General features: G+C 42.6%; 1 protein-coding gene and 1 pseudogene across 1 annotated transcript; both read right to left on the reverse strand.

Moving 5' to 3' along the window:
• Positions 1-1,205: 1,205 nt before the first annotated feature.
• Positions 1,206-14,683, reverse strand: LOC139535853 (exportin-2-like). Its single transcript, XM_071335692.1, has 25 exons — positions 14,526-14,683; positions 13,310-13,400; positions 13,024-13,166; positions 12,806-12,907; positions 12,457-12,602; positions 12,271-12,361; positions 12,000-12,107; positions 11,776-11,868; positions 11,523-11,690; positions 11,301-11,430; positions 11,104-11,169; positions 10,800-11,002; positions 10,618-10,702; positions 10,447-10,508; positions 10,177-10,313; positions 10,003-10,106; positions 9,666-9,763; positions 9,408-9,558; positions 4,250-4,458; positions 4,014-4,111; positions 3,823-3,908; positions 3,546-3,627; positions 3,137-3,283; positions 2,824-3,055; positions 1,206-2,022 (listed from the first exon to the last, which is right to left on the reverse strand). Exons 2-25 carry the CDS (start codon positions 13,392-13,394, stop codon positions 1,933-1,935), a joined length of 2,916 nt encoding a protein of 971 aa, XP_071191793.1. The 5' UTR covers positions 13,395-13,400; positions 14,526-14,683; the 3' UTR covers positions 1,206-1,932.
• Positions 14,684-15,226: 543 nt separating this feature from the next.
• On the reverse strand, positions 15,227-25,855 carry LOC139535856 (protein polybromo-1-like; annotated as a pseudogene).
• Positions 25,856-25,908: the final 53 nt, after the last annotated feature.

A 25,908-nucleotide genomic window follows, 5' to 3' on the forward strand; every position in this document is an offset into this window, starting at 1 on the left:
ATATTTGTCTTCACTATTATAATATAATGTAGAAAATTGTAAAAATAAATTAAAAACCCTTGCATGAGCAGGTGTCCAAACTTTTGACTGGTACTGTAATTCAATGCGTCAGGAGATGCTAGAGAGTGCATGAAGGACATCTGGAAGCTGAGAAACAGAAGGGCCAGAGAGTCCCTTCATTGGCCTAATATAAATTCTGGCATTGAGCAAATGGTGGGAAATTGTGACACATCTCAAATTTAATTATAGACAATCTAAGGAGCCCATGCCTATGAGAGTGGTACCCACCACAGCCTGGGAAAAGGTTGGAGGCGACTTGTTTCAATGCAATGGTAAGGACTATTTGTTGACTTGACTACTTGTCAAATTACCCTGAAATTGCACTCTTGTCCAGCACTACCGCAAAGACCCATTTTGCATTAGATTTTTCCCCCCTCGTTCAGACAACTTCTAGTCTGCTATATCCTAAAAGTAACAAAGGCTTAAAAAATGTGTGCAAATCATGAAGACTTAATTGTAAAAAAAAAAGAAAAGTAGCAGTGGGACTGATCCATACCCAGGCTTTGTCTTACAGAGCAGCGCCCTTGGAATGTGGACGGTCACCTGCAGAAATCCTAATGGGATGCAAGTTGCGTTCCAGGTTGCCTATTCTCTTCCTGAATGACTGCCCATTAGCTGTGCAGGATAGGGCCCTGCAATTAAAGGCAAGACAAAAACTCTATGACAAAACTGCTAGTGTGTTGTCACCATTGGCAACTCAGGATGTGGTTTGAATTCGGGGTCCGGATTCATGGGATAGAAAGGCTACTGTATTGGAGGTGGTTGCGCCTCAGTCATATACAGTCAGGACAGAAGATGGGGCTGTGTATTGGCGCAATAGACAAAGCCTTTTGAGGACGCTCAGGACAGGCATACTGCTACTAGACACAGGAAAAATAAAGGAGAACAAGTGGGGATGTTTCTGTGACACAAGGTACTGGGAGTATGACAGAGTCGGACAGTGCCTCAGAACCAGCGCAGGTCTAGTAGGTGAGCAGCCTCTAGTAAAGATGAAGTTAAGCATATTGCTTACTTAAATCATTAAACGGTTCAACTGGGAATCATTCAGGCTTTTCAGTCATCCCTCTAAATCAGACAGTTCATAACTCAGTTTTGACTTAGTCACATCGACAGGAGTTGTCACTGAAAGTGCTAAACACCACCGGTTTTATACAAGTGCCTCTTTATTCACATCAAAAAAGACAATGCTATGACTAGCTACATGCAGAAAAATATTAAAGGGATACCTCAGGATTTTGTAAATGAGGCCCTTGCTCTACTTCCCCAGAGTAAGTCTACAGGTATCTAAGGTTAGTTAGCATTGGTTCGCAAAACTACCTCTAAATTCCTTCATACCGACCAAAGACCTAAAAATGGTATCCACTAGTTAAATCAAACTCCGGGGAAATAGAACAGATCATTGCCAAATCTAAGTATCCCTTGAAGCATAATGTTTTGGGGCCAATACTTGTTCTAGAATACTGTCAATTCACAATGACCGGTCGTTGTTATAAATGACAAATAAGCAGAAACAGTCATATCAAAGCATTATATTCACAAAGCTGAGCGTTGGTGACGCCAGCCTTGCTCAACTTGAAGCCAATTAGGGACTGAGCCCCCCAAAAATATTCTGGTGCGCTCTTTAAAGGTAACATATTAAATTTATTTTCTTTTAACACTTAAAAAAAACATAAAAATCCCAATTCATAGATGAAAATGTTGACCCATTGTCCAAGTATCCACCATGAGTAAAGTCGATCAGTCAGTCTTCTGTCCACTCAGTCCTGGCGAGTCTGTCGCAGTCCTGGTGTTGCCCATGGCCGACAGACAGTGCCCAGTCATTGTGCAGTGTCATGGTCTCCATTACGCGTCAGAGTGGAAGCTGTAGGGTCTTCACACCAGCTGTACAGATGCAGCCTGGAGATAACCCTGCAGGTACTGGAGGGCCTCAGCATTCAGGCTGGTGCTCAACATAGAGAGGACCTGCCATTGGGGAGAACAGGAGATATTTACTCAATCGGCAATGACTAAAATGTAAGCATCTATATACACTACACAAAATAAACAACTATTTGCAGTCTAAGCATGTACAATGTACCGCTGCCAGCATGTGTTCGAATCCGACCCACTGCTCTTTCAGCACTCTCGTGTCTACCTTTCACCTCTAAACATACTAAATAGTTACAAAAATAGAACATTCAGTCATTGGCAATCTAGGAGCCAAAATGTTGTACACTCACTGCTTTTCCTGGGGCCGCACACCGTCTATGCTGCACTAGAGCACCTTAGGCACTCCACTGAGTGGCTGGCTCAGTCGGCTGGGGCTTTACTTTTATAAGTAAGCATTGTCCGAGACAAAGGACCATAGGACAGGAGCCCATCTCCTGTATCTATAGCGTGAGGCAGCTTGTTGTATAAGCACACACCTTTGACAGAACACTAATGTGTCGCAGGGTATCACCCCCAAAACATATCCTTCATTTTTTGTAGTATTTGGTATGACTTGACTGGGTATCGAACCCCACACCTTCCAATCCCAGAGCAGACACTAACCACAAGGCCACGGAGCTGGTGTTTAACTTATACCATTTTGTTTTGAACTCTGCTTAAAACTGAACGACTGACTCATATGAAGCGAGTAGAAGATTAGAACGCAAGGTGGATGTGCCATCTCTTGTAGCCTTGCTGTATAGATGTTCCTGCTATAAGGAGTGATTTAGTCAAGAGCCCCAATGCCTCTAAACATAGCCTAGTATTCATGTATTTTAATATATAAAAACTTACCCGTCCAGGACAGGCAGTGGAGAGCTTGTGGAGGGACTGAGCTAGCAGGATCTTGGGGTTGCTGACAGCGTCGCCGATGGGGTCGTGCTCCTTCTTCCCAGCAAAGGCCAGCTGGGAGAAAGCCGTCTGGTAACCGGCCGTGTCCTCAATGTCAATGAAGTGCTCATCGTCAGGGATGCTGTCATCCTCTGGCAGCTCAAACAGACCAATCAGGGCCTGGAGCAGGGGGGTCCTAAAGAGTAAACAATTTAGCAGACCATTAATTTACTAGAAACACTGAAAAGTGTGATAATACTTCAGGACCGTTTCGCACCAGAGTTTGGTGTACTCGGTGTCCATCATTGCCGGGCACTCAGTGAGGATCTTGGTGATACCCACGGCACAGATCTTCTTCTCCACTGGGCCAGACACCTTCTGCACCTCTGGAATGACTATCTTCTCCAGCACCATGCCAAACATCCTACAAGAGAGAAGACCAAGCACTGAGAATACCTTTGCGCATGCCTATCAGAATAATTACGGACTATGATTAAACTTCCAGGCTTATCCTTTCACATATATGACATGGTTGGCCTTTAAAACCAAAAGGGACAACTGACTGGCTTGTGTTCAGCGAGGAGATCATCTGCACACTCAGCTTTAAGGCTATACTAATGAACATATCAATGATGGAAAACACATCAAACATGTCAGTCTCATTTCATCTGACAAGAGACACTTACTTTGGCTGTATGCTGTCAAAAATCTCCTGCAGAGCAATGGCTCCATACTTGACACCATACAAATTGATAAAAACCATGAAACCTATGGAAAAGAGGACCTTTGAAAATGTGCAGCATTGAGGAGAGATCAGAGCCACACTAAGTACATTTTAAAACTAGGCTAATACAATCAGACACTGTTGTTATGCCAGCATGACAAAGACCAAGAGGATGTGTGTGCAGTTTCAATTGTACTTCAAAATAAACAACGTCAACATTAGTTTTAAGCTGTACTCACTCTTGATGAACTTGGTCGTTTTGGAGCTCTGCAGTCTCTGGAAGAGTAGAATGAAGATCTGTTTCCTGTACTGAACAATGGACTCCCTGAGAGAGAGCGAGCAAGACAACTCATAATACACCCGCCATGTGAATTACATACAAGGTCCTTAATTTAGTTATCAGATAGACAAGTGGAGGTGGTCGACTCACGTGGGCATGTGCTCTATGATGCTGTTCATCAGGTAGAAACCTTGGTGGTCATTGGCCTTGGAGGCTATGAGCTTCTGGAAGACTCCTAGCAGACCAGGCTGTACAGGGAGAGCAGTTTAACGGCAGATTATCACAACTAACCAATTGCACACCTCAGTTAAATTAAAACTGGTAGGTTACAGAATATTATGTACAGTAAGAGTCCTTTTACCAACATGCCCCCAGATGTTACTCACTATTTTGTCAGCAGCAGAGCTGGCTATGGTGGCAGCCCCCTTCTCCAGGTAGGCCTGAAGCAGGCGCACCAGAGGGGGGATGTTGCCAGTGCGTTCCCAAAGCACGGGCTGCAGCAGGTGGGGGAACAGGGCCATGTAGGAGTTGGGGATGGAGCTGGTGTGGATCTCCAGAAGCAGAGACATCACCTGGAACACGTAGGGCACAAACTCTGCAACAACAGAAGGGGGGAAGGTTGATGTAAGAAGGGCAATGTGTAGTTTGTCAAGCTTGCATACATGCAGTTCAGAGGATGGCTCCACAACCCCTTCAGAAGGGGTGATGTCAATGCTCGTTTTAACCTGGAAGCACCCCACTTCCTGTTGAACGAGGGAGAGCTTGGTTTGTTGTTTTGGAAAGTCCATTGAAAAAGTTGTTACTAGCTAGCTACCTTTTTAGTTTGGATCCCGCAAAACAGTTGGCATCAGTAGCTGGGACCACTATGTGTCCAGTGATCCTGCCGACCAAGGACAGGTCTGAGGAGCGGTTTGGTGTAGCAGCTAGCCTAGCTGCCTATCAAGCTAGAAGGTTTTTTTTGAGGGCTTGAACGCGGCCCACGACGTGGTAAGCCAGTGGCTGGGACCGCGAACTGTCCCGGAATGGTTGTTTGTTGCTGTTTTCAAGCTTCCCTGCGACCTGCCCTGCCTGGAACTGTGAGGAGTAACAGCATAACCTACATTGCTACCATGACAAAGACCAAAGCCGGTGGGACTATTGTTGGACAGTGGTGTCTATCACAGATAAAATCTCTTAAAACAAACAAAAATAATTCTACAAGTTACTACAACAAGAAAATAGCTTCAAGTGTTTTGTCCAAATACTGGTGGAGTCAACTAATAACAGAACGGTTAACCTGACCAGAGAGGTCCATGTACTGAAGAACAGTTAGCAGTTCGATGAATTTAAACAGGAGAACGGCAAAATAACAGCAAACAGTAACATATTGAAAGAGGACATTGGTTTTGTATGTGAACCCATGATAACGGAGAAATCAGATTCTCGAGGGACAATCAAGGCAGAACATGGCGGTGGAAGGAATTACAGAATTTCCACTAGACCTAAACGGAGTGTAATGAAAAAGTGAGGGAAATGATCTGAGAAACTGAAGCTGGACCACAGGAAGATTGAAGTGTAGCGTGCCCACAGTACTGGAAAACCCACCACCGGCACAGGTGACATGCCCGATACTGGTCAAGTTCCTGAGGTTCAAGGACAAGGTACCTGTTCTGGAAAGAGCCAAGAAATTTAAAAAGAACGTACAGTATAATCTTCCCCAACAAGGACTATCCTGAAACTGTGCCAGAAAAGGAAAAAAACTTATCCCAGCCATGAAAGCTGCCAGAAAATGTGGGGACATTGCATACATCGGCTAGGACAGGGTTATTGTCCACCCGCACTCCCAAAGGCCGAGAAGGGATGAGAGCACCAAGCCTATGGTTTCGTAGCTTCACCATAGCAACTGACTTATGGACTGCTGAATGTATATTTTCTATTGCACACACACACATTACCAGTCAAATGTTGACACACCTACTCATTCCAGGGTTCTATATTTGTTACAATTTTCCACATTGTAGAATAGTGAATAACTATAAACACATGTAAATCATGTAACAAAAAAAGAAGTGTTCAACTAATCAAAATATATTTTAGATTCTTCAAAAAGTAACCACCCTTTGCCTTGAGAGCTTTGCACTCTCTCAACCAGCATCACCTGGAATGCTTTTCCAGTCTTGAGAAGTTTCCACATATGCTGAGCACTTGTTGTCTGCTTTTCCTTCACTCTGCAGTCCAACTCATCCCAAACCATCTCAATTGGGTTGAGGTCAGGTGATTGTGGAGGCTAAGTCATCTGATGCACCACTCCATCACTCTCCTTCTTGGTCAAATAGCCCTAACACAGCCTGGAGGTCTGTTGGGTCATTGTTCTGTTGGAAAACAAATGTTAGTTCCACTAAGCACAAACCACATGGGATGGCATATCGCTGCAGAATGCTGTGGTAGCCATGCTGGTTAAGTGTGCTTTGAATTCTAAATAAGTCAGTTTTACCAGCAAAGCACCCCCACACCACCTCCTCGCTTCACGTGGGAACCACACATGTGGAGATCCGTTCACCTACTCTGCTTCTCACAAAGACACAGTGGTAGGAACCAAAAATCTCAAATTTGGATGCCTGTGTTTCTTAGCCCAAGCAAGTCTCTTCTTATTGTGGACCTGTGATTCCTGGTGTGCTTTCTGATCCTAATCAACAAAGGTAATGGAATATTTATCATGTATTGTATTGTTTATAGTGACGCTATCTTTGCAGCTGTGGTATGCTACTTTGAGCGCCGTCTCAGATTATAGCGTGCAATTATTTTTCCGTCAAGTTTTTGAAATCTGACATAGCGGTTGCATTAAGGAGAGGTATATCTATAATTCAATGTGTATAACTTGTATTATCATCTATATTTATGATGAGTATTCATGTTGAAACGATGGGCTATGCAAAGTCACTTGATGTTTTTGCATTTAGTGAATCTTGTAGCCTCAATGTAAACTCAGATTTTTTGATATAAATATGAATTGAATCAAACAAAACATGCATGTATTGTGTAACATGAAGTCCTATGAGTGTCATCTGATGAAAATAATCTAAGGTTAGTGATTCATTTTATCTCCATTCTGGTTTTTGTGAAGCTATATTTAGCTGGGAAAAATGGCTGTGATTATTTTTGGTTTTGTGGTGACCTAACATAATCGTTTGTAGTGCTTTCGCTGAAAAGCCTATTTGAAAACCGGACACTTTGCTGGGATTAACAACAAGATTACCTTTAAAATGATATAAAACACATGTATGTTTGAGGAATTTTAATTATGAGAATTCTGGTTTTTGAATTTGGCGCCCTGCACTTGGACTGGCTGTTGTCATATTGGTCCCGATATCGGGACTGCAGCCATAAGAGGTTTTAAGGCTGCAACGTAACAAAATGTGGGAAATGGGAAGGGGTCTAAATACTTTCCAATGCATTGTATATGCATGTACACACATACACTCAGAGCCATATCCCTGTAACGCTTAGAGAATATCTTATGTCAAGTGTTATTGCAGTGTTGTGGTTGCAGGTTCCCCTGGCACATCTTAAGTATTTTCCTTTTGTGGTGTTGCAATAGGCCACCAAGTGAAATGCTTGATAGCGTATGTGATGTAAACAGAGGTCCATTTCTTGGGGACCTGAATATTTAATCAAGCTGTCCACTCAAGAGGAAGCTTCTCACTAACCAGTGCCAGTAATCTGGTTCATGTTATTAAATTAATAAGGATTATCCGGACACTGCACTTGATGAATTTATGAAATTGCTTCTTCCAATTATTGATAAAGATGCACCTGTTCAGAAACTGACTGCTCCATGGATTGATGAGGAATTGAACAACTATGGTTGAAAGAGATATGGCAAAAGTGGCTAATAATTCTGGCTACACATCTGACTGCAAATTTTGAAATTATGTGACTAAAATCAACAAAAATAAAACTTTATTATAGCCAAGATCAATGACATAAAGAATGAAAAAAAAAAAAAAAAAAACTTACTTTAAATTATGGGCAGAAAGACAAATTCAACTCCATCTTTCATCGAATCAGATGGCTTATTCATCAAAACCTTTTGATGTTGCCAATTATTTAATTGTCAAAGTAGACAAATTTAGGCAGGAAATGCCAACAATGGTACAGTGAGCCATCATACTCATGCACAAAAAAAATTAATTAAAGAAAAGCATTGTAAGTTTGAATGTTGTCAATGTAGTGTGGGAGAGGTGGTACCGAGGACAGTAGTTGACTATAGCCACTCCTATCTGTCATATTTTTAATCTGAGCCTAGAGGAAAGTGTTCGTCCTCAGGCCTGATTTTTTGCTACCCAAGAGCGGCCTTACCTGGTTCTAACAGCAGACCTGCCAGCTCTTAGCAAACTGTAGGGGAAAAATGTAGTTTGACCAAATACAATGCTATTTCTCTGCAAACAAAACAACAACCGACTTTGAGCATGCTTATAGAGAAGGGCACTCAACATGTACTGCACTGACACAAATGACTGATAATTGGTTGGAAGAAATTGATAGCTGTACTGTTAGATTTCAGAGCAGCCTTTGATATTATTGACCATAACCGGTAGAGAAAAAGTATGCGTTATGGCTTTTCAACCTCTGCTCTGAATCCACAATATGGCAATCTATCGAAAGAACTGAGGGTTTTATTTAATTGAAGCTTCTCTTATGTCAAACATGTAAAGTGTGGTGTACAGTAGGGCAGTTCTCTAGGCCCTCTACTCTTTTCCATTTTTACCAATGACCTGCCACTGGCATTAAAGAAGGCATGTGTGTCCATGTATTCTGATGAGTCAACCACAGCTAATGAAGTCACTGAAACCCTTAAAGAGTTGCAGTGTGTTTTCGAATGGGTGGCCAGTAATAAACTGGTCCTGAACATCTAAAACTAAGAGTATTGTATTTGGTACAAATCATTCCTTAAGTTCTAGACCTCAGCTGAATCTGGTAATGCATGGTGTGGCTGTTGAACAAGTTGAGGAGACTAAATGACTTGGTGTTATCTTAGATTGTAAATGGTCATGGTCAAAACATTTAGATTCAATGGTTGTAAAGATGGGGAGATGGTCTGTCTGTAATAAAGAGACGCTCTGCTTTTTTGACACAACACTCCACAAAGCAAGTCTTGCAGGCTCTAGTTTTATCTTATCTTGATTATTGTCCAGTCATATGGTCAAGTGCTGCAAAGAAAGACTTAATTACCAAACATGGATTGAAAAAAACAAATAAAGCAACACCTCAAGGCACAACGCCTCTCCCAAATGTGACCTACTTGTGTGTATGTACTGAGATGTGTAACTGATCGATGCACACACGTTAATGTTTTTAAATGTACATTTTTAAAAGTATTTTTTCGTTATGTGTCGAACCCCAATAAGACTAGCTATCGCCATTGTCGTCGGCTAATGGGGATCCCAATAAATAAAAATCATTCACCTTCCACTCACTTTCCTAGGCCTGTCCTACTAAGATAAGCAATCTTATGCTTAACATGGACTGCTGTAACCTGCTTCTTTCTAGGGTAAAGCCACATACCTTGTACGTCATTCTGTAGGATCTCAGTAAAGACTGGGAAGAGGGCCTCCTCAAAGCTGCCCACAGTGGTAGGGTTGGCCTTGCAGGTGATCCGGATAGACAGGCACAGGGATTCAAACAGGTAGTGGTTAAAGTGAGGCTTGCTGGGGTTCTGAAAGAAACACATGATACCGGTATATACAGCTGCCACTTGGACACAATGTAAGTCAGCTCATGTGTGTATGTATCTACCGCAGCACAGACAAGGGTGTGACCTACCTTGCTAACGAGGAGGAGCTTGTGAGTGAGCTGGCCAATCAGTGTAGGGATGTAAGGAACAATGGTCTCCTGCAGGAGCGAAAAGCTGCGCATGATGGCTGGAAAAGAATGAAGGAGATGTCAGTGTAGAAAACAAGGATTGTATACTCTGAAAAAACAAAAAAAACATTGCCCACAAAAGCTTAAGTAACATGAGGTTGTCCGCAAACTCATGTCACCACAAAAGGATAGTTATCCTAGGATAGATAATAATTATCCTAGCCGCAAAAGGATAGTTAGACATATCACTAAAGCTATTTAAGTTATTAGCAGAGCAGTTAACCCTCAAACTCCATACCTTTCATGATATATTCGTTCTCTGATGAGCCAGGCAGAGCCAGGGCTTTGAACAGGTTGTTGAGCAGCTGTTCCGTGAAGGGGGCCATCTCTGTAGGAGTGATACTGAAACACATTGTGTAATGTTGGATAAGATAATCAACTATAGACTTAATGTAGCTGAGTAACTACTCACAGTGTGGAGTTGTTGGGGCCCCTCATGGTAAAGAGTCTCTCCAGGGCGTGGGCAGCGTAGGTGTGTTCCACTGTGCTCTCCGCCTGCAGGTGGGCCACAAGCAGAGGGACAGCCTGCAGCAGCTGCTCTTTGGGCAACTGGAAGACAAGAGGGGACAAAGGAGGACTGGATATTCACATGGCCCTCAAAGTGTTGATTTCAACCTTTAAGTAGGCTGAACTCATGACAGTGAATTTTCAGAGGGAAAAAAACATAAAAACAAAATCAAACCTGACTCCTGAAGATCATGACGTATTTGATGGCATCAGCCTTCAACACTGGAAACTCATTGACTAGAATAGAACAGAGTAAGCAGGTTTGATAAAAGTGCAGATAAAGCAATCCACAGCTGTGATAATGAATTCATTAATCATTTGTTTATCCGTTCAACTTTATATGTACCGTTTTGGGAATTGAGGTCTGTGAGAATGTGGTTCACAAAGAATTCTGTGAGGTTCACCAACTCGTTAGCCTGCGTGATACCATGCTTAAAAAGATACACATTTTACATTACTCAATGTCTACTGCCATCATGTTTATAACCCAGCAATGCTACACAAACACAAAAATAATTATAACCATACTTTCGCTGTCTGGGCTTTAGAGGCCAGAGATGTGACCAGGTAGATGGCAGCGTCTTTGTGCTTCCAGTTCACCACTGGGTTCTTGGCATACTCCCCCAGCATGGAGTTCACATAGCCAGAGAAGATGGCTGTAACCGGGCCCTCAAAGAACTTACACAGGCCTCTCACTAAGTCACAAGCAGCCCTGCGCCGAGTGTCTATGTCTGCAGGGAGGAGACAGAACAGAGGGGTCAACAACCATATGCTTAAACAATACTCCAGCTCAATTTGTCTCATTGATGAGTTTACATTTTTGGGTTATTACCTGATCCTTCAAGATCTCTTCGGATGTATTCTTCAGAGTTATCCTCAAAAGCCTCCTCATCAGCACCTGGAACCAAAGGAATCTATGCATCAGTACCAGAGCCCATTATGCAGATATCTGCCATTAAAGTACAATGACATGTATTAAATACCCATGTATCCATTCATGCCCAAGACACTATTTCAGTCTCAACTCACTTCTGAACTCCATGTTAGGCACAATGACCTTCTCACAGATGCTGGTGAGTGTGTTCTGGTCCTCAAAAAGATGCTTGTAGTGGGGCCTTTCACACACAGATGCCAGGAACTGAATAGCATTGCTCACAAGCTATATCACAAAACAAAAAGGAGCAAATGTATTAGCAGGCGGTCCACATTATCTATTGATAAGGTACATGAATGTATCATCAGCAGCCTCACCAGATCATACTTGACCTCCTGGCCAGCGGAGACCAGCAGGTTCCAGATAGCAGTGACAAAGCGAGGCAGGTAAGGCTGGAACTCTTCATCGTACTTCTGGGCGTAAAGAGCAGTGTTGTCACAGATCTGAGATTTGAGCAGCTCCAGAAGACCTGCCTCCTCTTCATCCTGTTGGGTGAAAAAGACAAGGTTATCAAAGGTTGAATCAACTGATGCAGTAACTTGAACATTTTACAAGTGAAAGTCCACTCACATCTGTTTGTAGTAGCTTGTTATCCAAGGTCAACAAGTTATGGAAATTAGACATCCAGGTCTCCATGTTGTCCTCAAAAAACTCAGGAAGGTCCTGTGAAGGCAGTGAAAGTTGAAAAAATTAGATTAATTTCACTCCAGTGAAAAGAAGCACATGAAAATTCAGCAACATGCAGCAATGTCCTTGTGGTCATAAAGCAGATAAGATGCAGGTGGGGGACGCACCTGGAAGTTGAGACTGTAGAAGAGCTTTGAAATCAGAGTAAGGGACGAGAAGAGGATCTTCAAAGCGTTGATGTCCGTCGCATGGGTCTGACACAGCTCAATGGTGGCCTGAGAAACAATATACATGAATAGCAGACAATGACTTCCCATGTTTGAATAATTTAGGTCCTACAAACTAAAAGCAAGCGATGCGCAGTACCAATTTCAAGAACTTGTTTTTACTTGAAAAATATTTCAATTGTTAGGGTTGATTAACTCTGTAAACAATAACCTTGAAGAGTTCAGTCAGTGGACTCGCAAACGTGTCTAACACCAGTTTAATCTCCAGCCACAGCTCATTCGACTTAAACTCGTGTCGATACCTGGGAAAACAGAAGATCAGTGTTAACATCTTTAAAAACTAACCACAAAGACACCTATCATTAGAGGACCACATGTCATGCCCATGGTGATTAACCTCTTGAAAAGTGAGTGTGCGGTCCGGAGCACTCCGTTAATGATGTGGAAGTCTCCGCTCTGGAAGCGGGTCACCATCTCTGTCAAGAGGTCCGGCCACTTCATAGGGAAGTCCTCTCTGCCGATGATGCTGATGGCATCACTCAACTGTAGAAGAACAGTAAACACTAGAGTAAAACTAATACATCTATGGAAATGGCCCTTATTATTGTGTAAAAGGATTATCCTAAAGTATCGTGAACTCATGTAGATGGATTCCGAGAAAACCCGATTAAAGTAATTCAAACCAGCACACTGACTATGTACAATAGATAGGCAGGTAACAGGTCTTGCCTCTTGTGCAGACATACCTGTTTCTGAATCTGTTCAGGGCTGCTCAACATCAAATGTACAATGTTGGCCTTGATAGTGGTTCGGTCGGGATCTGAGATTTTGTTTGGTTCATCTTCAATCTGAAAGCGATATTAGGATACAAAGTAAGACTTGTCATGCCAACGTTGGGCTAACAATATTTGCACAACTCATAACACTTCGATTTGTTCAAATATTCAGGCAACCACTAACTTACTATGCGCCAGTTTCTCTTGATGTAGTTTTTGAAGGTGACAGCTGCACACACCCGGATCACGTTGTCTTGAGATTTCTCCAATAATGTAAGCAGCAATATCGGGTAGTTCTGGTTCCCTTCAACTGACTCAAGAAACTTTTCAGCTGGAAGAAATTAGGGAAATAAGAACATTCCAGTCAAGCAATGGGAAAATGAAAATAATGCCCAAAGTATGCATGTTCATAACATGACTGATCAGTGCATGGGTGTTTTAAATGAACATGCATTCTCCTCTGAGCTCCCATACCTGGACGTCTGACGGATGGATCCGGGTCCAGAGTTTTGCGCATAAATTCTGTGAGTGTCTGAAGGTTTCCATCATTCAGCTCCATGGTGCCCTAGAAAGAAAGTCAATCATTACATTAGACATAATAGTGATGGTCTCAACTAGCTGACTATTAGCTGATTAGATACAACTTTTTATTTAGTCACATTCACAGGTTCACAGATGTAGTTGCAGTGTACAGGGAAATACTTAACTGCCGAGCTCCAACAGTGCAGGTGTGAATGATTGTCTTAACTACAAGTTGATGAGGAAACGTTCGATTTTTAAAACGATAGAGGTGCTTATTGTCATTCAGTGGCGTCTCCAGCTACCCACTTTCTAATCATGCGCAGTAACTTCACAACTACCCACTAATATTTCACCGCATGACGACGACACTTGAAGGCATAGATATTGATTGGCTGAATATAACTTTGACTAAGTTAAGCGGGCTGGCCTTGCATCATCTTTGTGATCCAATGGAATTCGTTATTTTCCAGAGGTCAGAAAATGTATCCAATCACAGTAAATTTGGGGCGGGACTTGGAGGCTGCAGTTAGTCACTAGCTAGCAATGTTAGCACTGTACTCTGGCATGGTGCTCATTCAAAATACCCACGTTTCACTAGTTTAGAAATGTAGGATAAAAATATCCAACACTAGTTTCGAGGATATAAACGTAGCTACTGAATCACTGAGCATGTTAGTTAGTTTGGTAACTAGCTAAGTTACTTAGTTAACTATAAGCATGCTAAACTAGCCATGGCTGTCTGGTAGGCCAGCAGTACTAGCAAAAATAGCCTGAATGACAGCCATGCCATGGCTAACTTAGAACGTCTTCTTGCGCGTTAGTATCTAGTGTGCGTGTTACATTTGGGCGAATTAGTTAACGTTAGTTAGTTCTGAAATAATTTCCTGTAAAAAAACTAAGCCTATTCTGTAGTGTCCTCGCAACGCAGTGGCACTAACCCCTAATGCATGGAATAATACTATCTGAATGAATATTCTGCAAGTAACTAGCTAGCCATTTACCTAGCTTGCTAATGCTAATTACTTAACTTCTTACCTAGCTAAATTATCCACGATGGGGCAAATTAGAAATGGCTACGGCAGTTTTATATATCTCTACAAACTAGCCAACAATGTACATTCATATGTATCATTTGATAGAGCGACAAGATTACAAAGAGCTCTCATACCTTCTCTTGCTTTTTGTTGTCTCAGCCGGCGTCTGTGCTGTTATTCGCTGCTGCCGGAAGAAATGGCTTTCAAAATTCTCAAGCCACTGGGTGGTCTGTGCACTGGGCGTGCGCAAACAAGTTTGGAAAACCACGCTGGACAAGCCCCTGCGCACTTGAAAAGAAGGGAATGGCATGGGCGAGTGTTCGGACGAGATTGTATATAAAATATTGACTAATGAATTGATCACAATTATTGATTGATCAAGTATGTTCACCTAGTCATTGGGATTGTTTGATCGTGCCTACTGCCTGATCTACAAATCACTTTCCATCATAAATAACTAGCCTACTCATCATTTGTAGATCAGTGATAATTTACCCAAGGTACATTACGGTTTTGATCCTCATAGTCAGGTCATGGAAGACCAAGGCTGCATTTAGACAGGCAGATGAATTCGGATCTTCTCTCACTAATTGGTATTTTGGCCAGTCACATTAGATCTTTTCCACGTTGATCTGATTGGTTCAAAGACCAATTAGAGAAAAAATATCAGAATTGGTTAAACCAGCCTAATAGAACAACTTAAAGAAAAAACAATGTATGTTGGTTCCCCTTCTCTTGTCTGGTGCCGAGTCGCCAGACTCAGTGGGTTCCCACTAACCCACTCGAATGTTCCATATTGCAGCACACAGATACTAAATTAGCATTCAAGAACAAGTCCCTTCTCTGTATTTTTTATGAAAACGTTTATCCATCACAGAGAAACATTAATACAATAATGCACTTGTTAGAACAATTAAAATGCAAACACAAAACAGCTTGAACAGAGTAAGCAAGCTAATTGAACCATTCTACAAACGAATGCCTACATTAACATAACATTTATACATTTTCTAATGAGCCTAAAACCCCTTTCCTGTCTGACAGTGTAGGGAGCAGTGGCTCAGATATCCTACAGGTTGTACGTCTGGCGGATGTTCAGTGTGTCAAGCAGCATCAGGTCTTGCAGACGGCACAGTGCGTCTGCCATTGTGGAATGGGCGCCCTTGCTCTTCAGCCAATGGGACGGCAGCCGGCTCTCCTGCTCCTTGGTCAGTCGCACATCTTTCTTTCGAGCTGCTGAAACATGCCCACATACACAGTACATACACAAGGTTATTAGGAAATAGTACATTTATTTAACTAGGCAAGTCAGTTAAGAACAAATACTTATTTACAATGACGGCCTACCAAAAAGGCAAAAGGCCTCCAGCGGGGACGGGGGCCTGGGATTTAAAAAATAAATACAATATAGGACAAAACACAAATCACAACAAGAGAGACACCACTACATAAAGAGAGACCTATGACAACATAAGGCAGCATCACATGACAACACAGCATGGTAGCAACACAACATGACAACATGGTAGAAACATTATTGGGCAAAGTCAACACCACAAAGGTCAAGAAGGTACAGACAACAATACATCATACAAAGCAGCCACAACTGTCGGTAAGAGTGTCCATGATTCAGTTTGAGTGTTCGTTGCAGCTCGTTCCAGTCGCTAGATGCAGCGAACTGAAAAGAGGAGCGACCCAGGGATGTGTGCACTTTGGGGACCTTTAACAGAATGTGACTGGCACAATGGGTGTTGTATGTGGAGAATGAGGGCTGCAGTAGATATCTCAGAGAGGGGGGAGTGAGGCCTAAGAGGGTTTTTATAAATAAGCATCAACCGCCTTGCGACGGGTATACAGAGATGACCAGTTTACAGAGGAGTATAGAGTGCAGTGATGTGTCCTATAAGGAGCATTGGTGGCAAATCTGATTGCCGAATGGTAAAGAACATATAGCCGCTCGAGAGCACCCTTACTTGACGAGCTATAAATTACGTCTCCATAATCTAGCATGGGTAGGAGTATGTGCTTTCTCTACCCTTAACCTTGTTCTGAACACCTCCAAAACAAAGGTCATGTTGTTAGGTAAGAAGAATGCCCCTCCTCCCACAGGTTACTACCTCTGAGGGTTTAGAGCTTGAGGTAGTCACCGCATATAAGTACTTGGGAGTATGGCTAGACGGTGCACTGTCCTTTTCTCAGCACATATCAAAGCTGCAGACTAAAGTTAAATCTAGACTTGGTTTCCTCTATCATAATCGCTCCTCTTTCACCCCAGCTGCCAAACTAACACTGATTCAGATTACCATGGTCCCACTTGCTGATGGTGGAGGACTCTGCATTAAAGTCCCTCAATGTACTTCAGGTATGCCTCTGAGTGGAGCAGGCGCCTAGGCTTGGGTGGAGGGTCTACAAATAAGGGTGTTGAGGGCTGCTGGAAGGCAGGCTGGCCCTGTCTTGGGTAGGGTGGTGGGGCCTGCTGTCCGGGATCAATCATTTAAAAAAAAAACGTCAAGGGCCTCTTTACTCATTCTCAAATACAGATGTGAGTAATCGAATAACAAGCATTTACAGTCTGTGCTTTTCTAATATAAAATTGTATAGAAGTGTAGATTACCTGGATTCCGTAGGCTCCAGGAGCACCCGTGTTGACACCTGCAGTGAAGGTATTAACATAAACAGTCAGAGTGCACCAGGACACAGCTGTCCAATAGGGTCTGGCTGCAACAGAAACCTTAAGCCACAGACGCTGTGAGACATACGAGCTAAGACAGGATGTTGAATGGTGCCAGAGAGGATTGTGGGTAACCGCAACCAACAGCACAGGTGGTGAAATTACATTAAGAATTATAAAATAGATACTAGTTAGCTAGTGTGTACTACCTAGCTATCCTAGCTAGTGTGTACTAGCTAGCTGCAAAAGCAAGTGGTTAACATAACACTGTGGATCAGAGCTAGTGCGCCGAATGGTACACTACATGACCATAAGTAATTGGACACCTCATTCCAAAATCATGGGCATTAATATGGAGTTGGTTTCCCCTTTGCTGCTATAACAGCCCCCACTTTTCTGGGAAGGCTATCCACTAAATGTTGGAACATTGCTGCGGGGACTTGCTTCCATTCAGCCACAAGAGCATTAGTGAGGTTGGGCACTGATGTTGGACGATTAGGTCTGGCTCGCAGTCGGCGTTCCAAGTCATCCCAAAGGTGTTGAATGGGGTTGAGGTCAGGGCTCTGTGCAGGCCAGTCAAGTTCTTCCACACAGATCTCGACAAACCATTTCTGTATGGACCTCACTTTGTACACGATGGCACAGTCATGCTGATACAGGAAAAAGCCTTCCCCAAACTGTTCCCATAAAGTTGGAAACACAGAATCGTCTAGAATGTCATTGTATGCTGTCGTGTTAAGATTTCCCTTCCCTGCAACTAAGGGGCCTAGCCAGAACCATGAAAAAACATTATTCCTCCTTCTCCAAACATTACAGTTGACACAATGCATTCAGGCAGTGAGCATTCTCCTGGCATCCATCTGCCAGATGGTGAGGCGTGATTCATCACTCCAGAGAATGCGTTTCCACTGCTCCAGAGTCCAATGGCGGCGAGTTTTACACCAGTCCTGCCAAAGCTTGGCATTGCGCATGGTGATCTTAGGCTGCAGTCCCGTTCTGTGAGCTTGTGTGGCCTACCACTTCGCGGCTGAGCAGTTGTTGCTCCTAGACGTTTCCACTTCACAATAACAGCACTTACAGTTGCCGGGGCAGCTTTAGCAGGGCAGAAATTTGACGAACTGACTTGTTGGAATGGTGGCATCCTATGATGGTGCAACGTTGAAAGTTACTGAGCTCTTCAGTAAGGCCATTCTACTGACAATGTTTTTCTATGGAGATAGCATGGCTGTGTGCTCAATTTTATACACCTGTCAGCAACTGGTGTGGCTGAAATAGCTGAATCCACTAATTTGAAGGGGTGTCCACATACTTTTGCATATATAGTGTAATTGCTGCACTACATTCTGCTGACATTATGGAAATGTAGTGTCTATCTTATAAATCATGATTAAAAGACATTAGTACATTGCTGCTAAATTACTGCCAAATAATCTAGTATGCACGCTTCACACTGCCCTGAGTCTCATTTCTGATTGGCCCATCACCTGTGAGCCCTCCTCGTTGTAGTGGCGTGCATTGCGGAACATGAGCTTCATGTCTTCCAACAGAGCGCCCTCCGTCATGTACTTCTCAGAGCGGATGTTGTGATCGATGGTCTTCAGGTCCATGGGCTCTAGGATGATCTTGTAGTAGTCCGGGTAGTCCTTCTATGGAAAGCTTGACCATGAAGAGCTCACAGAGCTTCCGGCCAGTGCTCATCTCCCGGGCCTCTGTCACTGTGGCGTACAGGGCCTTCATCTGGTTCTTCTTTGTGTTCTTCTTATGGCTAGAGGTCACAGGGGTGTGGGTTAGTTAAAAGAAGGAAACATTATCTTCAAGGATCAATAAAAAACAATGCCATAATATGTTGGCCATTCATAATTTCATCATGCACAAAACAAGCATCTTATAAACCAAAAGTACAGGAACTTTTTTGCAGAAGTATCCTGGTGATTGTGTGGATTGTGTGCCGGCTGATTCTGTAGTGTGCGGAGTAGGTGAAATGAGAATTGCATACCTCTTTCTCTTAGTGCTGCCAGTGTCAGCCATTGTAGAAGAGAGCATGCTGTCCCCGTCCATGCTGTCGTTCACCCTCCTCAATAGCTCCTTTCTCTTCAGCTAGGAAAAGACACATACACATCAATATCAACTAGCTTCTCTTCCTCCCACACGTTCATGAATACAAACTGGCACCTCTTACTCTCCCCATCTCATTATCTCTCTCTTCAACATTTCTCCACTTGCACAAAAGTAGTGCCCTCCCAAACCTACAAGCCATCATGGTTCGGCAGCTCCAATATTTCATCTTCAGTCTATTTATAAGTAGAACACACAACTATCCACAAAACAATTGATTGCAACTGAGTACAGAACATAGTGAAGACTGCCCAAGACACTACTGGTACAGAGGACAGTGAGGCAGACCTAATCAACGTTTAACATCACAGAGACCAGATTACCTAAGCAGCAGTATCATCTCATTGTAAATTAAATACTTCAGTAATGTTACACACAATAATTAGCATAGGATACTTTACAGTCATACAGATATGGATAGACAACTACAGCAGAGCTTGGGTTTGAACTTGAGTTTCAGCATTGGCAGCTCATGCACCCACTGACCTGCTGAATGTGGTTTAGTTTCAGCATGCGCTTATAGATGGAGGAGTGAGGCACATTGTAGCGCTTGGCATTCTCAAACATCAGAGTGATGTCTGCGTCTAGCTGCTCAACACTCTCATACTCGTTGTTCTTCATTTTGTTCCTGTGTGTGGGGAATTAAGGGTTCTCGTATTTGGGAAGGGATGGGATAGAAATACACTGTACAGCTCACGCCATGTTACACCACAACAAAACATACAGCAGCTGATTTAGGAAAATGATTAATAAAACTTGACATAGACTATTAAATGGACCATCTTGGAGCCCAGATGACATAAATCACACTTGCATGAATTTGTTTCAAATAACCCTTTTTTGTGGAACAACTTTTCAAACCTGCCATTTATTGAGCAGAGATACTGTCCTTCCACTGTTTGGCCTACCTAATCTGTTGCAGGGAGATGGGCTGGCTGATCTGCTGGTAGTAGTCTGGGTAGTCCTTCCTGGAGGGCAGCTGGAGGAAAGGCTCGGAGATAAGCTGTCCCTGGCTGTTCCTTCCGCCCCACATAGCCTCGTACAGCTGGAAGATGGGGTTACTCATGTCCATGCTGTGGTGGATGCTCTCTGCCTCCGACTCCCCCTCGTCATAGTGGACAGACCCTGGGCAATGAGAGACAATCGAATCAGACAGATGAAGTCTGAAGTCTTCTGACAAACCCTCATATATTAGTATACTTAGCACTGCAATGTCCCTTCTGTTCTTATATGTTCCTTATTTTTTACCAGGTTGATAATGCAGAGCCAAAACAGCTAACAGACCAATGAGACGTACCAGCCAGAATGCCATCGTCCTCAATCCCATACTGAAGAGCCATGGTAATAGCTGAGAGCTGGTCTCCCTGGGTTGACCTTCTGTTCCTGACACACACACACGTTTAATTCATGGAAAATCCTTGTAAATATTGCATGTTGTTTGCTCATAAATTCTACTTTCTGTTCTATGGTATTGCTTACTTGATGTGAATGCTGGATTTGATGGGCTCAGCATGCTCAATTTCTGTCTTTCTCTGTGAAAAAATATTTCTGATGGTGTTGGCATCCTTAAATAAATAAGAAAGAAAGTGAAGAAACAAACAAAACTGACATCAGAATTCTGACATAATTCTGAGTTGTAGTACAGCATACCTTAAAAACCTGTGACCCAGGCTCATTGTATGTTTTGGCATTCTTGGCCAGGAGATCTATGTCTTTTGCCATGGCGCTGACACTTCTGTAGAGGCTCATCTAAGAAAAAAATTGACCAGTGATTTATTGTATGCACACCACTTACAGTACACTCAGTCAGATGGTTGGGTAGCATACCTGTATCTTCTGGGCAATGATTTTCAGATCTATTGGGTCCTTTACTATGGCATAATAGTCTGGGTATTGCTGAGGGGGAAAACATTTAAAAAAATAAAATCAACAATCAAAACTGTTTCCACACATAATTTCTATTTGGCACAAAATCGAAAAACAATGTAACTGGGAATCAAAATGGCATGCCCATACTCTAATATTTCATAATAATGCCTTGTGATCTTGAGGGCAGACTTTTGAATCCCCTCCCCCCCAAATGGTCCAAATGTGGAATTCGTATCCTTACCGATATCACGGACAGTAATGGTTCGAGAACATTCCAAGATTTGAAAGATACATACACGTTACCAGACAACTCCTTTTTTCTATATTTACAACATGGAGTCTCTTGGGAAACCCAACTACCGAGCCATCCAATGATGGGATTTATAAATAAATTATCTGGGCTCCAAAAAGGACTGATCGCTATAATATATAAACAACTTTTGTAAAGCTTGTATTCTGAGCTAGCCATTAAAAAAGTATGGTCCACAGATCTAATTGAATCTGAACAACCGTTTAACTGGAACAGAATATGGTGTCTCTGGTTGTTGTGGGGGAGGGCGAGGGGGATGTGGGATGGGGACTGAAAAGCAAACTCTGTTGCTGGGTGGGATGGGAAGGGGTGGGAGGATGTGGGCAGGTGGATGGGGAATGGGTTTGGGTTATTTTTGTATGGATTTCTTTGTTTTTTTAACTGTAACCCTCCTCTGAAAGAAAAGAGAAAACTAAATCAAAAGTTGGTCACCAAAAAAAATCCGCTATATTATTAAAACAAGAAACTGTTTTAAGTGAGAAGTAGGCATTGGTCTGAAGCTGAAAAATTAAGTAAATTCACATGACCTCCGTAATGCCTACTCCACCCATGCTCAACCAAGGTTTTCCAACACATAGCTTTGACCTACTACAGTAGCTTGCTGGTCTATTGTAGTGTTATACGGTATACCGGTACCACGGTGATATCGCAGTACCAAAACGTCATGTTACCCAAATTTGAGAATACTGTAGTACCATTTCATATGCTACTACCAAATGTTTTGGCCCACCTGATATCCAAGAACTAGCTGGCGCCTCTTATGAAAATGTTTATGAAGTCAGTAAAAAAATGTAAGCAACAGCAACTAATCTCTTGTAGGTGCTGGTCCAATAATGTCCACTTCACTTTCATGCACACATCACGGGTGGCAGCTGTAATCCGCCAATCCCATCCCCTTCCAGCCATCACTCACCTGCTTCTCTCCTTCCTCATCTATTCCTCCATAAGGGATGAGCAGGGATGCCGAACCTGAGCAGTCTTCGGTTACATTTTGTACATTTGATACATTGGAGCAGAGCAAAGTTGATACATTGTTTGATTTCCTCCTTGGTATAAGAGCACAGAGCAGTCTGAGTAGGCTTTGCAAGTTCGCTGTCACGCATCAATGCCAGAGAGGAGAAACAGCTTCGCAACAGGTATGCTTGCAGCTTTACAGCAAAGAAAACATCTTGTCTCTAGCTCAACGGTTAAACAAATAGGACTTATATCAGCAAAGCTGCCTTTTTTTCTTCCTGCGCGATTTCACACACATTTGACATAATTTCACAAACCATGTTGAGGGCCGTTTTAAACTAATTTGATAACAAACAACGTTGTTCAGTCACGTTACCTAACTTGCCAACAACCTGGTAACTTGACAGTAGGTATTGGCTAATTTGATTGGCACAGGAAGAAAGGAAAAGGGTCTGCTACTCATGAGATGTGCTTTAAAAGGTTGGATTCATATAGGCCTAATGTAAGCCTAAACTATTAAAAATCAATCTCTTTCTGGTGCTCCTTACATTCCATTTGGTGCCTAACATTTTGGAGCAGTGTGTATGTGTTTGTGGGAGAGAGAGGGGTGTGTGTGTGTAACAGTATAGCTTCCGTCCCGCTCCTCGCCCCTACCTGGGCTCGAACCAGGGACCCTCTGCACACATCAACAACTGACACCCACGAAGCATCGTTACCCATCACGCCACAAAAGCCACGGCCCTTGCAGAGCAAGGGGAACAACTACTTCAAGGTCTCAGAGCGAGTGACGCCACCGATTGAAACGCTATTAGCGCGTACCACCGCTAACCATTTCACATCGGTTACATGTGTTTATGAGACAAAGGGAGACCGAGAACGTGTGTGAGGGAAGAAGGGAGGCGGAGTGTGTGTCTGTGTGTTAACTGAAGAGTAAAGAATGTTTCACGCAGTTTCCCCCTGACTGCCACAATGACATGCAGATCATTATGCATGTATATTCCTTCCCCCCATTGCTCCAGCCAAATCACAGGTAGGCCTTTGCAAATATGAGCAAAGTAGACAATCTATTCAGTATTCTATTATACAGTGAACGGTGTGAAGTTAAATTGAATGTGTTTTATAGAGTAGAAGTATGAATATCAGTGACAGGTTTTTTGTGAAGTACATGAGCATAACATTTAGAAAGCGGGAACAAGCGTCGGTGGGACGGGGCGAACAGGATGCTAGGCCACTGAATTTTTCTACATTTTCTCTCGCAATGCTACTCAGTATTGTGATACTTGGCCTGGTATCGTATCGTTAGTAAAATGTTGGTATCGTGACTAGTCTATTATACTTCAAACAATGTGTATGCAGGTTGCTTAGGATTCAAATCTTCTCAAACAGCCCAATTCAGAGGAATAATAGATATTGGCTTAGATAGGATGGTAGGGAGATTTAACATTGTGCTTCAACCAATGCCATACCATAGGGTTGGAGAGAATGGTTCTCTTACCACTTTAGATGGTAGTTTCTGGAACAGATCACTGACTAAATGCCCTGAGGGCTCTGAGAATTTCACCACCGCATCCAACAGCTGCTCAAGGACCTCCTTCAGGCAACTGGGTGCATTCTGTCATTCAAAGACAAACACAGTACAATTCAACAGTGAACAGATACCTTCCATTTATTAGCCATGTTGTGCTATGTTTTGAGGCGGTTTACATGTAATGCATGTGTGACAGGGCAGTCAACATGTAATAAATACTTTTTATGCTACATCGGAAGTGCTGGTGTTACCTCATCGGACGCTCCAGGATTATCATGTGCATCGTCCCCGTCCTCATCATCATAATCCCCCCGCTGGACAAACTCATTCTCGGTGCGCAGGTAGAGGTCCCACAGCTTATAGGCTGCTCTGCACTCTGGAGTCTGGCTACAGACATTCAACACACTCCCTTTAATTTGGTTAATTCCAGGTTTTAAGCCTTAGACAGGGCCTTTATTAGGAAAACTCCTTCATACAAAACATTGCCTTGTAAACATTACTTCTCTCCCCTAAAGAGTCCAGTAAGTGAATGTGTTTGTTATTACAGGCAGGGATATATTACCTTGTAGTATGCCTTTGCATTGTTGAATAAGAGCTGAAAGTCGGACGTTATCTGGTCCACATCATCGTACTCCTCCATCTTCAGCTTCTGCTGGATCTTCATCATGTCAATGGGATGTGTCACAATGTGGCAGTAATCCGGTTGATTCCTTCAAGGAAAACACAATAGATAAGTGAATTTAATGAGGCTTATGTTCTTAGTAATGGATGTTAACCATCCTCTGTACCGTCCTCTGTACTATGTTAACCATCCTCTGTACCGTCTCTTGGGTGCTCTCATGAACAGCTCACACAACATCCTTCGCTGGTCATCGTTATAATCTCTGATAGTGTTGTACAGTTCATGGCATACTGCAATCTGGAGGCAAAACATAGTAGATGAACACAAAACAATACAGACAACAACAATGTTTATGAACACTTATTCAAAAACTACACATCGATTTGACTTGTGCCTGCGGATTTAGAGTCAAAATTCAATAATTCAATTTGGGTTAAGACATTATCCAAAGGCATTACCACAAAAGTTGAGTACTATATTTGTATTGGAAAGCAATGTTTTCTACACAAAAAAGGCTTTTAACTGAATTTACTGGATCAACAGTGTGAATGTTAGAGGTTCTTCTCCTTTTCCAACCTACTGAAGATGCTGAGGATGACGGCTGTCCATCCTCAAAGTCCCTCCCACTGACACTACTAGAGGGGGACGTAGCCCTTCTCCTTTTTGAGCCCATGATGAGTCCAATACCTGGAAAGAAGAAAAAGGAAAAAATAACAACAGCATATTAAGTCAATTTAGGTACAATGTTACAAATATTGTGAGATATTGTATTAACATTCTCATCAAAAGGGCTCTAATCATGCTTCGATGCCATTACCTAAATAGCATGAAGGCCCTGTTCAGTGATCAATTGTAATTACTCCTCACTGTCTGAGATGAGGAGTGCAGTTGGGTGCTGATTTGACAGCTGTCTGGGATAGAGCAGCTGTAGCCTAATTTGGGCATTTTATTCAAAATTGCCTGTGTCCCCATTAACACTACTGGCAGATGATAACATTCTTGTTTCTCTTTTGTTGCGAGATGACAGAGACGTTGTTGCAGCAGTTTCTTTACAGACAACAATGGTACGTACATCTTGCTGGTTGAATATTAGCTACCTGGCTAGCCTCAGCATCATTTACGGCAAGCTAACGTTAGCTAGCTAACGCTACCCATCATCTCCCTGACACACAAAGAGAAAGATGTAAATAAGTACTAAATATTTAACCACACGGTTGGGTGAATACTCATCGTTTAAACCTGCAAGATCTTACCTTGAGTCTCTTACTAATTATACTCTGTAGAAGAGAATGCAAACCATTCGAGAAAGCTGATCATTTAAAAAAATAAAATGTGTGTGAACGTAGCACCAGTAAGGACGCATTCGATCACTTCCGTTATAAACTTCAAAATAAAATATTAGATTGATTCAAATGTGATTTATTCGAATTATTTTAGACCACAATCTA

The sequence above is a fragment of the Salvelinus alpinus genome, chromosome 12, assembly GCF_045679555.1.
Source record: "Salvelinus alpinus chromosome 12, SLU_Salpinus.1, whole genome shotgun sequence".
Lineage (NCBI taxonomy): Eukaryota > Metazoa > Chordata > Actinopteri > Salmoniformes > Salmonidae > Salvelinus > Salvelinus alpinus.

What these genes read in the sequence shown, in the direction of transcription:
- LOC139535853 (XM_071335692.1), bottom strand. Translation starts at nt 13,394, where the DNA reads ATGGAGCTGAATGATGGAAACCTTCAGACACTCACAGAATTTATGCGC. An exon ending in AGGAGGTCAAGTATGATCTG is followed by an intron (nt 11,431 to 11,522) that starts GTGAGGCTGCTG and finishes TTTGTGATATAG; the next exon opens with CTTGTGAGCAATGCTATTCA. An exon ending in GAACGAATATATCATGAAAG is followed by an intron (nt 9,764 to 10,002) that starts GTATGGAGTTTG and finishes ATTCTTTTCCAG; the next exon opens with CCATCATGCGCAGCTTTTCG.